At 34.6% G+C, this 13,891-nt stretch overlaps 1 protein-coding gene across 1 annotated transcript in view; it reads left to right on the top strand.

Moving 5' to 3' along the window:
• Positions 1-13,891, top strand: part of SEMA3E (semaphorin 3E) — a 237,298-nt gene that overhangs the window by 195,094 nt on the left and 28,313 nt on the right. The window contains exons 6-12 of the mRNA XM_047097093.1: positions 1,424-1,543; positions 2,655-2,797; positions 4,016-4,130; positions 4,540-4,609; positions 7,567-7,711; positions 9,878-10,100; positions 12,833-12,924. Of these exons, the coding sequence (XP_046953049.1) occupies positions 1,424-1,543; positions 2,655-2,797; positions 4,016-4,130; positions 4,540-4,609; positions 7,567-7,711; positions 9,878-10,100; positions 12,833-12,924 (908 nt within the window). The remainder of the gene's footprint in view (positions 1-1,423; positions 1,544-2,654; positions 2,798-4,015; positions 4,131-4,539; positions 4,610-7,566; positions 7,712-9,877; positions 10,101-12,832; positions 12,925-13,891) is intronic.

Here is a 13,891-nt window from a genome sequence, read left to right as displayed (position 1 = left end):
ATTCTAAAATTAAATATTCAATTAAATTCATTAAATAAAAATATAATTCATTTCAATTCTCTTACATGTAAAGCACTTTAAATACCATGTGTACACATATCTGTACACATTCCTTATTTAACAGAAAAACATTAGTATGTTGAGTTCAGTATAGTCATCAGTTATATATTTTTAAACCTTACCAGAGTTATATGATATTCTTTATAAGAATTTTACCACCCTAAATTGAGGTTACTGCTTCTCTCTGCTACTCTCATTTGCTTCCTTTCAGAGCTATTTGCAAGGCATAGGCCCGGGACAATCCTTCTGGCATCACTCATGGGCACACTGATTATCTTTTGTTGTCCCTTTGACAAAAGAGAACTCCAAGTCCCTATGCTTGATACGTGCTGGTCTTCCTCAGTTCCCTGTATCTTTATGTTATTTTTCTATTTGTTATTTTTATTCCTTTCTCATAAGCTATTTTAATGTCTTTCTTTCTGGTGTCTGCAAGGACACATTGTCATTTCTTGAAACCAAGGACACGTTGTCATTTCAAGGAACCATACGTTTGTGGTTCCTTGGTCTGATTTTAGTCTGGGACCTCCACCGCATGTTAGAGCCAACTTCATTCATTCTGACTGATTAAGTTATAAATTCTTTATGCCATTCCTATCTAAGCCACAAACTTAAAATTAAATGATAACTAATCATATTATACGTGACTTTGTCAGACTTTGTGGTTCCTACACTAAAATCATGTTAACAGAGGGGCACCTGGGTGGCTCAGTCAATTAGGTGTCCAACTTCAGCTCAGGTCATGATCTCACAGTTCAGGAGTTCGAGCCCCGGGTAGACTCTGTGCTGACAGCTCTGAGCCTGGAGCCTGCTTTGGATTCTGCGTCTCCCCCTATCTCTGTCCCTCTCCTGCTCACACTCTGTCTCTCAAAAATAAGTAAACATTAAAAAAAATTTGAAAAATAAAATTATGTTAATGGAAGCAATTTCTTGTTCCAAGGATTCGAGTGAGCTGACTTGCACATAGTACCAATAATAATAATAATACCTTCATATGAAGGCTAAAAGTTTAATAAAATAAGATGAATCACATTACTTATCAAATACTCATATAGGTCTTAGTATATGTCAGCTATTCTTTGAAGTGCTTTACTCTTTATAATACTTTTGAGTGCTATTCCTATTTGTATGTGAGGAAACTGAGACACAGGTAGGTTAAGCACCTAGCCCAATTTCACACAGCTAGTAAGTGGTCGAATCAGGATTCCAAGCCTGGCAATATGAATATACCATCCATGCTCTTATATTAATTCCATAGGTTATATGTGCAGTAAACCTGGATATGTTTACTGTAATTGTGGCTTATATATGGCCGTCAGATCCAGAAACAAATACTGACTTCTTTTTAACTGACGTTTCCCTGTAGGTAGTGAATTGTTTGCTGGCCTCTACAGTGACTACTGGGGCAGAGATGCTGCAATCTTCCGGAGCATGGGTCGATTGGCTCATATTCGCACTGAGCATGACGACGAGCGCCTGTTAAAAGGTGGGGTTGAGGAGAAAAGAGTATGTAAATCAGAACTGAAAACAAGTCTAGAACTCATGAGAAACTTGCCATGTTTTGATTGTAGTAATAATACAAATGCCATTGATAGTGTTTTACAAATTTCAGGATTTTTTATTAGTAGTGTTCTTGAAAATCTGCAATATATATATAACATTTTGTATCAAAATGGATTGACATTATTATAAAACTATGTTACCCCCATAACAATACTTAGAAATCAGAATTTAAATGGAGAAAACCAACTAAATACATGAAAAGCAAAAAAATCCTTTCATCTAGTAAGTAGCTTTGTTTTCTCTTGTCAGTTGGTATAATTTTGGATGAATTGATTCCATTGTTTTACTTGTTTTAATAAGATCACATTGTGTTTAGAGACAAATTAAACCCTAGGAAAATCACTAGCCATTCATTGATAGAATTCTTTATAAGGAATAATGTTTATATTTGGGCACCCTGACCTATCCAGAGATTAAAGCATCATTTAATAGTGTTTTTGTTATTTTTAGCCTTTTTATTAACCTTTAGTCATTACTGGCAGCATGTTACCATTAAAATATTTGACATACCATATCAGTCAAGGGGGTTCACTCAGATTCCTTAGACTACAAACAGAAAGGCTTAAAATACATTTGCTACCTTAAAATGGTCTTCCGTGAGCTACCCTGATAGATAATCTATGAACTTAAAAAATTGATAAACTTCTCTATTGAAACTTCTCTATTAGGTATTTATGTTGACTTTTTATATGTTTGGGAGGAAATTTATGCAGATGATCACCCTCATGCCCCTAATCTGTTCTTTGAATGAATTTTAAGGTATGCTGTTTCAAACTGATTTTTCCTTTCGTGACTCTTATTTTCCTATTAAAATTGCCTGTAATAGTTCCAAACAAAATGTTAGTTTGCAAAGAGAATGGAGATATCTACATGATTTTAATGTGCATACAACATTTAAAGGAAATAACTTTATTTCTTCATGAAATGTTGAAAGTTATGCTGACGTGTTTGTGTGATATGTAATATATTAGAATAACCTTGTCATTTTCTTGTAATAGCTGTTTTACTTTTCTTCTACTTTTTTATACCTGTAGAACCAAAATTTGTCGGTTCATATATGATTCCTGACAATGAAGACCGAGATGACAACAAAGTGTATTTCTTTTTTACCGAGAAGGCCCTAGAGGCAGAAAACAGTGCCCATGCAATTTACACCAGAGTGGGGAGACTCTGTGTGGTGAGGACCACCTTTCTCTCTCATCCGTGTGCTTAGCTCACAATTTATGGTCAGGCCTTGGTCATTTGTTCGTTTTTTTTTTTCTTTTTTATTTTTTAAGTTTCTTTTTAAGTTTTGTAAGTTGATTTACTTGATAGAGCAAGAGAGAGAGAGCGTGAGCAGGGGAGCGCCACAGAGAGAGGGAGAGAGAGAATTCCAAGCAGGCTCTGCGCTGTTAGCACAGAGCTTGACACGGGACTTGAACTCACGAACTGCAAGATAATGACTTGAGCCAAAATCCAGAGATAGACGTTTAATGGGCTGAGCCACCCAGGTGTCCCAGTAGGCTTTCTACTATAAAATACTTGATACTATTCTGTAGGCTGCCTAAAATCAGCATTTGCTGTCTAATAATTATACTTCACATCTCCTGAAGGTTTTATATTGTTTTTTTTCTTTACATTCATTTATTTTTGAGGGTGGGGGGAGAGAGAGAGAGAGAATCCCAAGCAAGTTCTGCACTGTCATCACAGAGCCTGATGTGGGGCTCAGTCCCATAAACCATGAGATCATGACCTGAGCTGAAATCAAGACTCGGATGCTTAACCAACAGATAGGCTGTTGGGAGACATTCAAAATCAACTGAAGGAGCAATATATATTGACAGATTGCTAATAATATTACAGCTGTTAAGTTACTTTGATATTTCAGAATAAATTTAAGAAGAAAGTTATAAATACGTATGTATAGCCATGGATGTACATTTGTGTGTATATATGTGTGCAAACATATAGGTATGGTGTATGCATATGTATGTGTATGTAATTCAAGATTTTTCTAAAAGAAAAAAATAATGGTGCTTTTTCTGAGATAAGCAGATTATTTATCAATAAAATAATATTGAAGGTTACCATATTATGATACCGTATTTATCAATAAAATAATATTGAAGGTTACCGTTACCAGTGCTTTATATAAGAAACACCAGTCTATTAGCATTCTTTAACACCTGGAAAGTATATTTAATGGACAGAGTAAAAGTATACTAACCAGGTGGAAGGTGGAAATCTCAAAGAATGTTTATGGGGAAATGCATCTGTGGTATTATTTGAGAATTAGGCTCCAATTTCCAGATTAAATAAAAAAGCTACAACTCTTGCCATCTGCCTGTTTAATATTGCAAAATTTGTTGTTAAAAAGTTCTTTTGGTACTCATTTGCATGATTTTGTTTGTCACAGAATGATGTAGGAGGACAGAGAATACTGGTCAATAAGTGGAGCACGTTCCTCAAAGCAAGACTTGTTTGCTCAGTACCAGGAATGAATGGAATTGACACGTATTTTGATGAATTAGGTAAATCTTACTGAATTGAAAGAATTAAATGTTACCCTTTGATGTTTGTTCTCCTCAATAAACCCTCACTATCTCACTTATGGAGACTTGCTTCCTGCAGTGTGCAAGTTTCCGTTCTTCTCATTTTGGCCAGGTCCACATGGTGGGGTCAAAGGAGTTGCAGGAACAGGAGATCCCTCTGTGTAGCTTACAGTCAGCACCTCATTCCTTCCTTAAGGCCCAGCTCAGAGTCATCCTGAATAGCCAAGTATTTCACTTTTTTGTGATTTGGTCAGGGTCGTATGACCGTGTATGGAAAGACATTGATATCTTATATCTGTAATGGATTCTTAGCTACTTTATGTCAATATATTTTTCTTTACATGCAAAGAGGACTACAAATACTAATGTAATGGACTTTAATTTTCAGAGGATATTTTCTTGCTACATACCAGAGATCCTAAGAACCCAGTGATATTTGGACTCTTTAACACTACCAGGTGAGAAATGCATATATGGTCAATAAAAACATTATGAAACAAAATATGCCTTACCCTTTCATGGTGTCTGTAAGTTGGAAATACTGTTGACCCATTGTCATTGTCATTGTCTCTTTTTATGTCACCAATTTTTCTTTGTTCTCATGTTTGCAAGTTTTCTTTCATTTTTAAAGCCATGATCTCAATTCAGATCTGCGTGTCTGTTTGAAGCACCCCAGCATCCTTCTGTGCTCAGTATCCTAATTTCCTCCCTCTCTGACCTACAACAGAATGATTTTCTTCTCATATAGTTTATAAGATCTGAGTTTTGGGTTATAGAGGGTAGAATAATTACTTTAATTGTCATATAGTTTTCCGAGTCAGGTTTTCAAACGTCTTTGTCAACTGTTACTCAGTTTTGGAAGTTTTTCCTCTGGCTCTCTGATGTTATGCTTTTTAGATTATACCTTGACAGAATCCATGGGTCCCATCACTATGATTTTATTTACCCACCTCTCTTGCTTTAAATGACTGTCTTCCAACACTGGTTTATATCAGTTCACCAGTACTTGTCAGTTGCCATCTATAAGAAATACTCCTTGATTCCTTAATCAAGACTCTTAAATAGAGCACTCTCTCTTATGCTCACTCTCTTACTCAGGCTGTCCCAGTCCTATGTGGATTCACAGAGAACATGTATTTATGATTTGCTTTCCATGTTTTAAATTTAAATAAGGTGTTTAAGTTTAGGGCCTAGAATCTATTACTTTTCTCTTTAACATGTTTTATTTTATGTCCATTGAGGAGTGTTGGTAAAAATGAAATACTACTTCATGTGTGGCAGTACATGAATGAAAAAATATTACTAGCATCAGTTTTGGTTGAAAGTTTACACATATACTTTCTTGAGTGTGTCTTTCCAGATAGGAGAGACTGGAGCCGAAATGACTGGAATGAGAAGTAAAGAATATCCCTCAATTCTAAATGAGAAGTAAAGAATATCCCTCAATTCTCTAGACAAGGATAGAATGCCAGAACTCACTTCCTCTTTTGCACTGCACTGGTCTTCAGCTATATTGTAATTTTTACCTTGTTTGTTCTCGATCTCTCCACAAAGTTGTTTGTTTTTTTCAGCAGGTGATTTCTTATGGTCACTTTGAAAAAAAAATAATAAAGTTCTTTTGATAAATATTGTGCAATTGTAAGGAGACCTTCTCTTCAGCAGAGAAATATGGAAACAATTTTGCTATCAGTTCTTCCTTGATGCAAAGAAAATTAGTGAATGTAGATTGGAAGTTGTCACAGTCCACAGTCCTCACTTTTTTTTTTTTTTAACTTCATCTTCACTTTCATGCCTGTAAGGAATTTAGACGTTGCATTCTAATCCCATGGTTTTATAATAAATAAAAGCTATGGGATAACCAGAATAGTTTTTCCACAGGTTAGTATGATCACTTTGTATGGTACTTTCCTAAATGATAGCATAATGGAACTGTCTAGATTTCAAAGACAACACATTATTTTTTCCCATAATTTCAATTTTGACTGTTCATTTTTTACATAAATCTGAGGAAAAGGTGTCCCAGCTGTTACCTGACTTAAAGGTTGATATTTGTAGCATAGTGATCAAAGGTTTATTGCCACTTTAGTTGGGAGACTATCTCTGGTTTTCTCACTATCGGAGGCATTTCCAATTGCTTCAAGGTGTGTTATAAAATGTGTGAATTGATGTCCTAAGACAGTAACATAACTGCTGCTCTACAGGTGTCTCAGAGTATAGGAACTTTTACGTTTATAAAGAACTATGTGTTGTTGAAACTATGTGTTGAAAGCACTTTCACAAACATTAATTATTTTGCTTCTCACAGTGAGGAGGCTGGGGAAATGTTTGAATTTGTTCAGATAATACCAAATTAAGAAATATGGCCAGATTTTTAAAACAAATTATTTAAAAATGTCCTTTTTGCAGAAATTTATCACAAATGTCCCCAGTAAAACTCATTGTAGTCAACTGGTGTCTTTATCCTTTATAAGTAGAACTTTTTATTAAAAAAAATGATTCTAATTGCTGATAGTTCTGGAGGTAAATATTCTGAGTTTTATACAATTTAAGTCATTTTCCCAAAATTAATCTAGTGTAATCCTGTCATCTTTCCACTCTAGTGCAGTTTCAGTGACCTGGAAGTCACAGGAGAAGGGAACATACAGCAAACTTATTAATGCCTGTATGACCTAACATAAAGAATGGAACAAAGTCCCAAAGTTTCATGAGACTTTAACTTGTTATTTAATCATATACATTGAGAAATCAAATAAAATTTGAACGGAATTAGCAATACTAACAGCGTAGTGATTAGGTGAGCACTGTCTACTCAGAATATGAAACAGCATACAAGGAAATAAAGCTTAAAATGAATAATTCAGGGGCACCTGGGTGGTTCAGTCACGTAAGCATCTGACTTTTGATTTTGGCTCAGGTCATGATCTCACGGTTCCTGAGATGGAGCCCTGCATGGGGCTCTGTGCTGACAACACGGAGCCTGCTTGGGATTCTCTCTCTCCCTCTCCCTCTGCCCCTCTCCTGCTCATGCTCTCTCCCTGTCTCAAAATAAATAAACTTTAAAAAAATGAGTAATTCAACTTGGGAATGAATCTTTTTAAATATTCAGGCGATATTTTCCTTAATAAAAAATATAAAGACACAATGTAAGATTTAGAAATAAAGTGAGGTGACAAGTGTCACTTTTTTTAGTCTAACAGTGCCATTTTCAGTTTCTTGTAATAAGGTAAAGAAACAGTAAGTTTTAGAGTTCCAGTACTTGAAATATTGCAGTAGTTCATATTTGTAGAATATCCTATACTTAAGATGTTGCAACTGTTTTATCCAAAAGACTTTATCCTTATTTCTGTAGTCTGAAGGATTTGATTAGATGACTGCTAGTCAGCTCCAGTATAGTAATTATCTTTTTTTTTTCCAGTAACATATTTAGGGGGCATGCAATATGTGTCTATCATATGTCTAGCATCCGGGCAGCCTTTAATGGACCATATGCACATAAGGAAGGACCTGAATACCACTGGTCACTCTATGAAGGAAAAGTCCCTTACCCAAGACCTGGTTCTGTAAGTTTAGACATTGAACAAAGTATTCTTAGGTTTTAAAGGCTCTTTTAGTAATATTTTATTCAGTGTTTCAGATGCTTTACAAAACTTGCATTAAACAATTAAGAAATTCTACATCTAAAAATGTGCTTCATTACTTGCATGGTAAAGAAATACCACTTCTTGTATCTGGTTGTACGCTTTTTATTTAATGGAAAAAAAAATCTACAGTGAGAACATCTAAGCAGCCTGATAAATTGTAGATTGTCATTGATATTTTGGCTAAGTAGCCCCAAAAGAAAATTTATTTTTGAGATAACTGGTGAACACAGAAACATCCAGTAAAGAGAGTATCCTATTCCTCCATTTCTTTAGAAGAACTGGTGCCACATAGAATTTCCAAGCGTGAGAAAGTTACCATGTATTCACATCCTAATATTTGAGTCAGCCTCCAAGTTCCCCCAGCCACACTTTCTCCTTTCTTCTCACTTTAGCATCACTGAATTAAGCTTTTTCTCTACCTTACCAGTATACTTAGCATCTCATTCAGCATCCTTCCTGGCTCTTAGAAGGAAAATGCCAATACAAAAGTGCTCCTAGAGTTCCAGAAGTTTCACCACTCACCTGTGAACTCATGCTGCTGACATTCTCCCTGATTAGCCAAGCTTTTGTGCTTTTACTTACATGTGTATCTAAAAACGATGATGCTGATGACAATGATGATGAATTTGTGTCATGTGTCCTGTGCAAAACTATGTTGGAAAAATGTCAGCTCATTGTATGTGCTCACAGACCACGGAGAACAAACATTTAACTTGTCATACAAGTCAAAAGTCTACACTTTTTCTTGAGCAGCTGGTGAAAACCCATCGCTGTGCTCATTCCACAAGTACTTGCAAGTCAAGTAGAAACCATTTTTGCAGAGCCAAAATTCAAAGTGGAAACAAACCTTACCTCCATTAACAAGTGTAAAGCTTTACCATTTCAATCATTCTCACTAGCTTAAAATTATTACTTCCAGTAAGACATAAAGTATACTTTATTTCACTCTATTGATTGAAATTACAATTTAAATGGAGAAAACCCACTCCTGTGGCTTTGCTGGAAATGCTTCTTGAAACCACATGGTATTAAAGGAGATTTGGAGGAAGTGACTGGTTACTGAACTGCTTCCAGGCTGGTCCAGAATGTTTCCAATTATGTATCATGTAAGTACACTCCAGTGAAAAATTCAGGCCAAATTAAGAAATATGACCTGAATTTTAAAACAGACCATTAAAAATGCCCTGTTTGCAGAATCTGATTACTACACTACTGTATTTATACTCTAAAGTGGAAAATTCTTTATCAACATAATCATTGCAATTGCTGCTGATTCTGGAGGGAAATATACGAAATAAGGGAGTGCTTAATAACAAGCATGAATCAACACACTTAAAGGTATTCCAAGAAGTTACTTAGGTGCTGTTGAACATTTATTTTTAGAGTCAATAAATTAAGAATTTAAGCATGTTTTTGCAAATATTTCTCACTTTCTCAGTTTATTGTGTTGAATCCATACAGAAATAATATAAATTCATGCAGATTACAGTAGAATGGAGAGGGGTTTTTTTTTTTCTTAATTAACACTGACAGAATTTAAATAGTTTTCTTTGTTACAGCACCAAGATTGTATAGTCAGTGAGTCTGCTGAAACCATCACCAATCATATTATCTTAGTCTCAATAATGGGAAAACTATTTTGTGCAGTTGTGATCCTTAATTCGGGAGGAGGATTTAGCACAACAAAGAGGCTTTTGCTCTGTTATAAACAATACATGGTTTATCTTCAAAACTTAAATTACAATGTGAAAAAATTAAAAAATTTCAGAAAATGGGAAATAATAACAGTATTTATGATGATATTCATTTTTACCACCTTCAAATTGTACAGTATTAAATATACTTCACTTTCCCAAGATATCACTGCTTTCTGTATTTTTCTAGTGCTGCATGTTTGGGATGATTCAGTCTTTATTTGCAATTGTTAATGCAGATTTTATTTCTCTAATGAAGGATATGTGGTTACTAAGTATTTCTAACTGCAGTTAATTCATTGAACACATCCAGTTTTCTGATTGTTTTCATAATTGATTGCAAATTTGCTCTTTATGCGTAAGACAAAAATATTATCCACTTGTATTGCAGTGTGCCAGCAAAGTTAATGGTGGGAGGTACGGAACCACCAAAGACTATCCTGATGAAGCCATCCGATTTGCAAGAAGTCATCCACTTATGTACCAGCCCATAAAACCTGCCCATAAAAAACCAATCCTGGTAAAAACAGATGGAAGATATAACCTGAAACAAATAGCAGTGGATCGAGTGGAAGCTGAGGATGGCCAATATGATGTCTTGTTTATTGGGACAGGTAAAGAGATTACAAAGTACTGAGACGCATGTACTGAATCTTAAAATCATTAACATTATTAATATTTTTAAAACCTATCAACAAATCTATTAATCCATTAGCCCATTTGTACACTGCTTTTTTTAAAAATGTTTTTATTTATTTTTGAGAGAGAGAGAAAGACACAGAATCTAAAGCAGGCTCCAGGCTCTGAGCTGTCAGCACAGAGCCCAACATGGGGCTCAGACTCACAAACCACAAGATCATGACCTCAGCCGAGGTCGGACACTTAACCAACTGAGCCACCCGAGTGCCCCTGCACACTGCTTTTTCTGTGCAGTGGAAGAGAGGATTTGAGGCGGTTACAGCCCATAATTCCTGATACACAGTCAATATCCTTGAATAAATGGATTAGGATTAATTGATTTTCATAAACAGCATTGGTTCCAGACAGCTTCTCCTAAAGGAAGTAGGCTGCCATAGCAAGGATGGTTCTGCACTCAGTCCCCAGATCCCTTCCCGCCTTTGGCTGTTAAGTAAGGTCTCAAGATTTGTTAAACAGCTTGGGACAGTAACTTCGACTGAGTCTATAATCACAACACTGCTTATCAGGCCCCATCAGAATCATCCATTTGTACAAAATGGGCCATTTGTTACCCATAATGGAGGCAAACTTTTAGAGCAAAGCTATAATATCCTGCATTAATAAAACAAAGAAATATGCTGAAAAGGGACATTTTCAAATAAATATATAACTTCAATTCCATACATATAGCTTGTGGAAGAGAATTTGAAATCTTTGGACCTTTTGGCATCTGGATAATAGATAAAAATTCTGTCAAGTACTTTAAAAATCTATAGACATTTAAAAAATCTTTTAAATTATCGTTTCATTTTTTTATATACATTATAATCATTGCTATAGCAGTTGGTATTTAGAAGAGTAAGCATCCTACCATACGTAACTTCAATCACAGACATAATTCTACAGAGACATTGCATATACTTAGATCAGGAACCAGAATATGATACTAATATTGGTGCTTGGGCTTCTCCACTCACACTTTTTTAAAAAGCAAAGATTTCAGTAAGGAAACCTTCATCTGATTTGCAGAAATTGATCTCTGGTGTAGGCTGTATTTTATCCTTATTTTAGGAGGTTAATGTTCATGATATTCTCTGCACTGCAGATTCAAGATTAACAAAGTGTCATGTTTCTTTAACAGACTTCAAATTACTTGGCCATGAATTCACTCATAGTGACATTAATAGAGCTTTTTCTTTTCAAGAGTCATAAGTAAGAAAAATATTTGATAAAAATTAACCATGGGAAAAGGTATGTTATTTTTAACATATTTATGACCTGGAAAAGTACCGGTCATAAACAGTATATCAGTCCAAGACTGTTTTTAGAAATACTTTCTTGTTAGATTGACCAAAGCTATTTGAGAGAATTCCAGAAATATCAGATAAATATTTATGCTATCATGTAAATGATTTTTAACTCAAAGATACCATCATATTGAGCCACAGCTTTTCAACACAAAAGAAGATATTTGATGAATGTGTGGTGAGTACATTGGAAAATCTCACAAATGATAATGATTTTTCCCTGTGCTTTAATATTGTGTGGGTGTGTATAAAATACTGTATATAGGAAGGGTCTTTATTGCAAGTCACTAGTTGCAAATTAATAATTTGAGTTTCATCTTTGTGTTTTGCTTGATATAATAATTTTAAGGTGCTATGTATTCTTGGCTTAAAAATTATAGTTTGGATTCCTTTTCATGTATTATATAGGTAATTTTTACTCATTTTAATCAAATTTTATTAACCCACCCTCATGATTTGGTAATTTTTAAACAAACTGCTTACATACCATAGAAATTCTTAGACCAGCACCTTCTTTTTTTTAAATTTTTTTTTTCCAACGTTTTTATTTATTTTTGGGACAGAGAGAGACAGAGCATGAACGGGGGAGGGGCAGAGAGAGAGGGAGACACAGACTCGGAAACAGGCTCCAGGCTCCGAGCCATCAGCCCAGAGCCCGACGCGGGGCTCGAACTCCCGGACCGCGAGATCGTGACCTGGCTGAAGTCGAACACTTAACCGACTGCGCCACCCAGGCGCCCCTTAGACCAGCACCTTCAAAGTGCTTATTTTTCCTGAGCTATTTTTAGCACTACACCACATTATTCTTACAAGCAAATTAGTGTCTTATTAAAATTTTTATTGGAAAGAAGCTCAGAATATCAAGTGTAATAAAAATTAGGTGAAATTTTAAATTATGAATTTAAATTTATAAAATTATTGATAATTACAGAAGTTAAATGATTAGTACGGGAGGACTTATGCTGTTCTCTCAGTAGTATATACTGACATTTTTCTTATTAAAAGTGTATATATATGTAATAATAGTATCAGATATAATTGTATATATATTAATATATTTTGATTTCTCAGTCTTTAATTGAGTTTCTGAATCACATTATTTGAAAAATAATTACATATTATTTGGTCTTATTTCTTAGCCAGACATACAGTTATTTTTTGCCCTTTTTATTTTTATTTTTTTGCCATTTTAAAATATGAATGTATGAGTGGTCATATTGTTTTAACTAACAATGAGTAAAATTTTCATACATCTAGATCTCAAATCTTATTCAAATTCATAGGTGCTGCATGGTTTTTAATTGTTTGAAAACCAGATTGTGATAAGCTTCTGGTTTATCTCTTCTTTTGCTTTCTTACAGATAATGGAATTGTACTGAAAGTAATCACGATTTATAACCAAGAAACAGAATCAATGGAAGAAGTAATTCTAGAAGAACTTCAGATATTCAAGGTATTTTTAGTAAAAAAATAAAATGAAATGAAATAGCCAACATTTATGTATTAACAATTGCCAATGAGTTGCAAATATTAAAGATGCTGGCTCACTTTTTTTTTTCTTCTAACAGGTATGTTGTGAATTCAGAGTGAATCTGAAGTGAGAAATGGTTTAAAATCCTGATGCATCTGTTTGATTATTGTAGACTATTCAAATGAAAATGCTAATATTAACCTAGCTAGCATGAACTGTGACTTAAAGAAATAATATGTACCACATACGAATTCCAGAATCATTATCGCAGAGTCTCATTTTACAAATGTACTGTCAACACAGACAAAGCAGTAGGTTTCATATTGTGCACGTTGGGATATGATAAGCATATCGCCTTTTATTATAACATAGCAATTACACAAAGAATTTACTAAAAAAGAGAAAACTGCAAAATGATAATGGAAGGATTAGACATGACAAAAGCAATTGTATGCATGCATACACACACACACACACACACACACACACAGACTCAAGTCTCAATATTTAAGGCAGTTATGGTCTTTAGAATCACCATGAACACTAAATTAGTGAATACTGACTGATGCTCCTATGGGAAATAGAAGGTTACTTTCCTGTGGGCCTCTAGTCACAACAGTTTTGTCAACTGATCAATATACAGCATTGTTCTTTTTGTGTTTTTATTTAAAGACACCTTATTTCACATATAGTTTATTAACTAACATTGAACTTTGTTCCACAGCACTATAACTCATGCCTGAACAAATCTTGTTTAACACGTGTATTTTCCCACAATGCACATCACAGCCTTTTGAAGCTTAGAAACACTATACAGTGCTTCAACACTTTGCTTAAAGGCTGTTTTAAACATCAAAATTGCCAACACAAAGCACGAAATAGACCATCGAAAGGACACTTGTTTAAAATACAAAAGCTGAAACAAGAAGGCAGAGTGTTGCAATGATTG

Source organism: Lynx rufus, unplaced genomic scaffold, assembly GCF_022079265.1.
Source record: "Lynx rufus isolate CCGP_SWC_20201006 ecotype Redwood Valley unplaced genomic scaffold, mLynRuf1.p SCAF_4, whole genome shotgun sequence".
NCBI classification, from domain to species: Eukaryota; Metazoa; Chordata; class Mammalia; order Carnivora; family Felidae; genus Lynx; species Lynx rufus.
The sequence above is the reverse complement of the archived record's forward strand: the minus strand, read 5'-3'. Positions and strand labels throughout refer to the sequence as shown.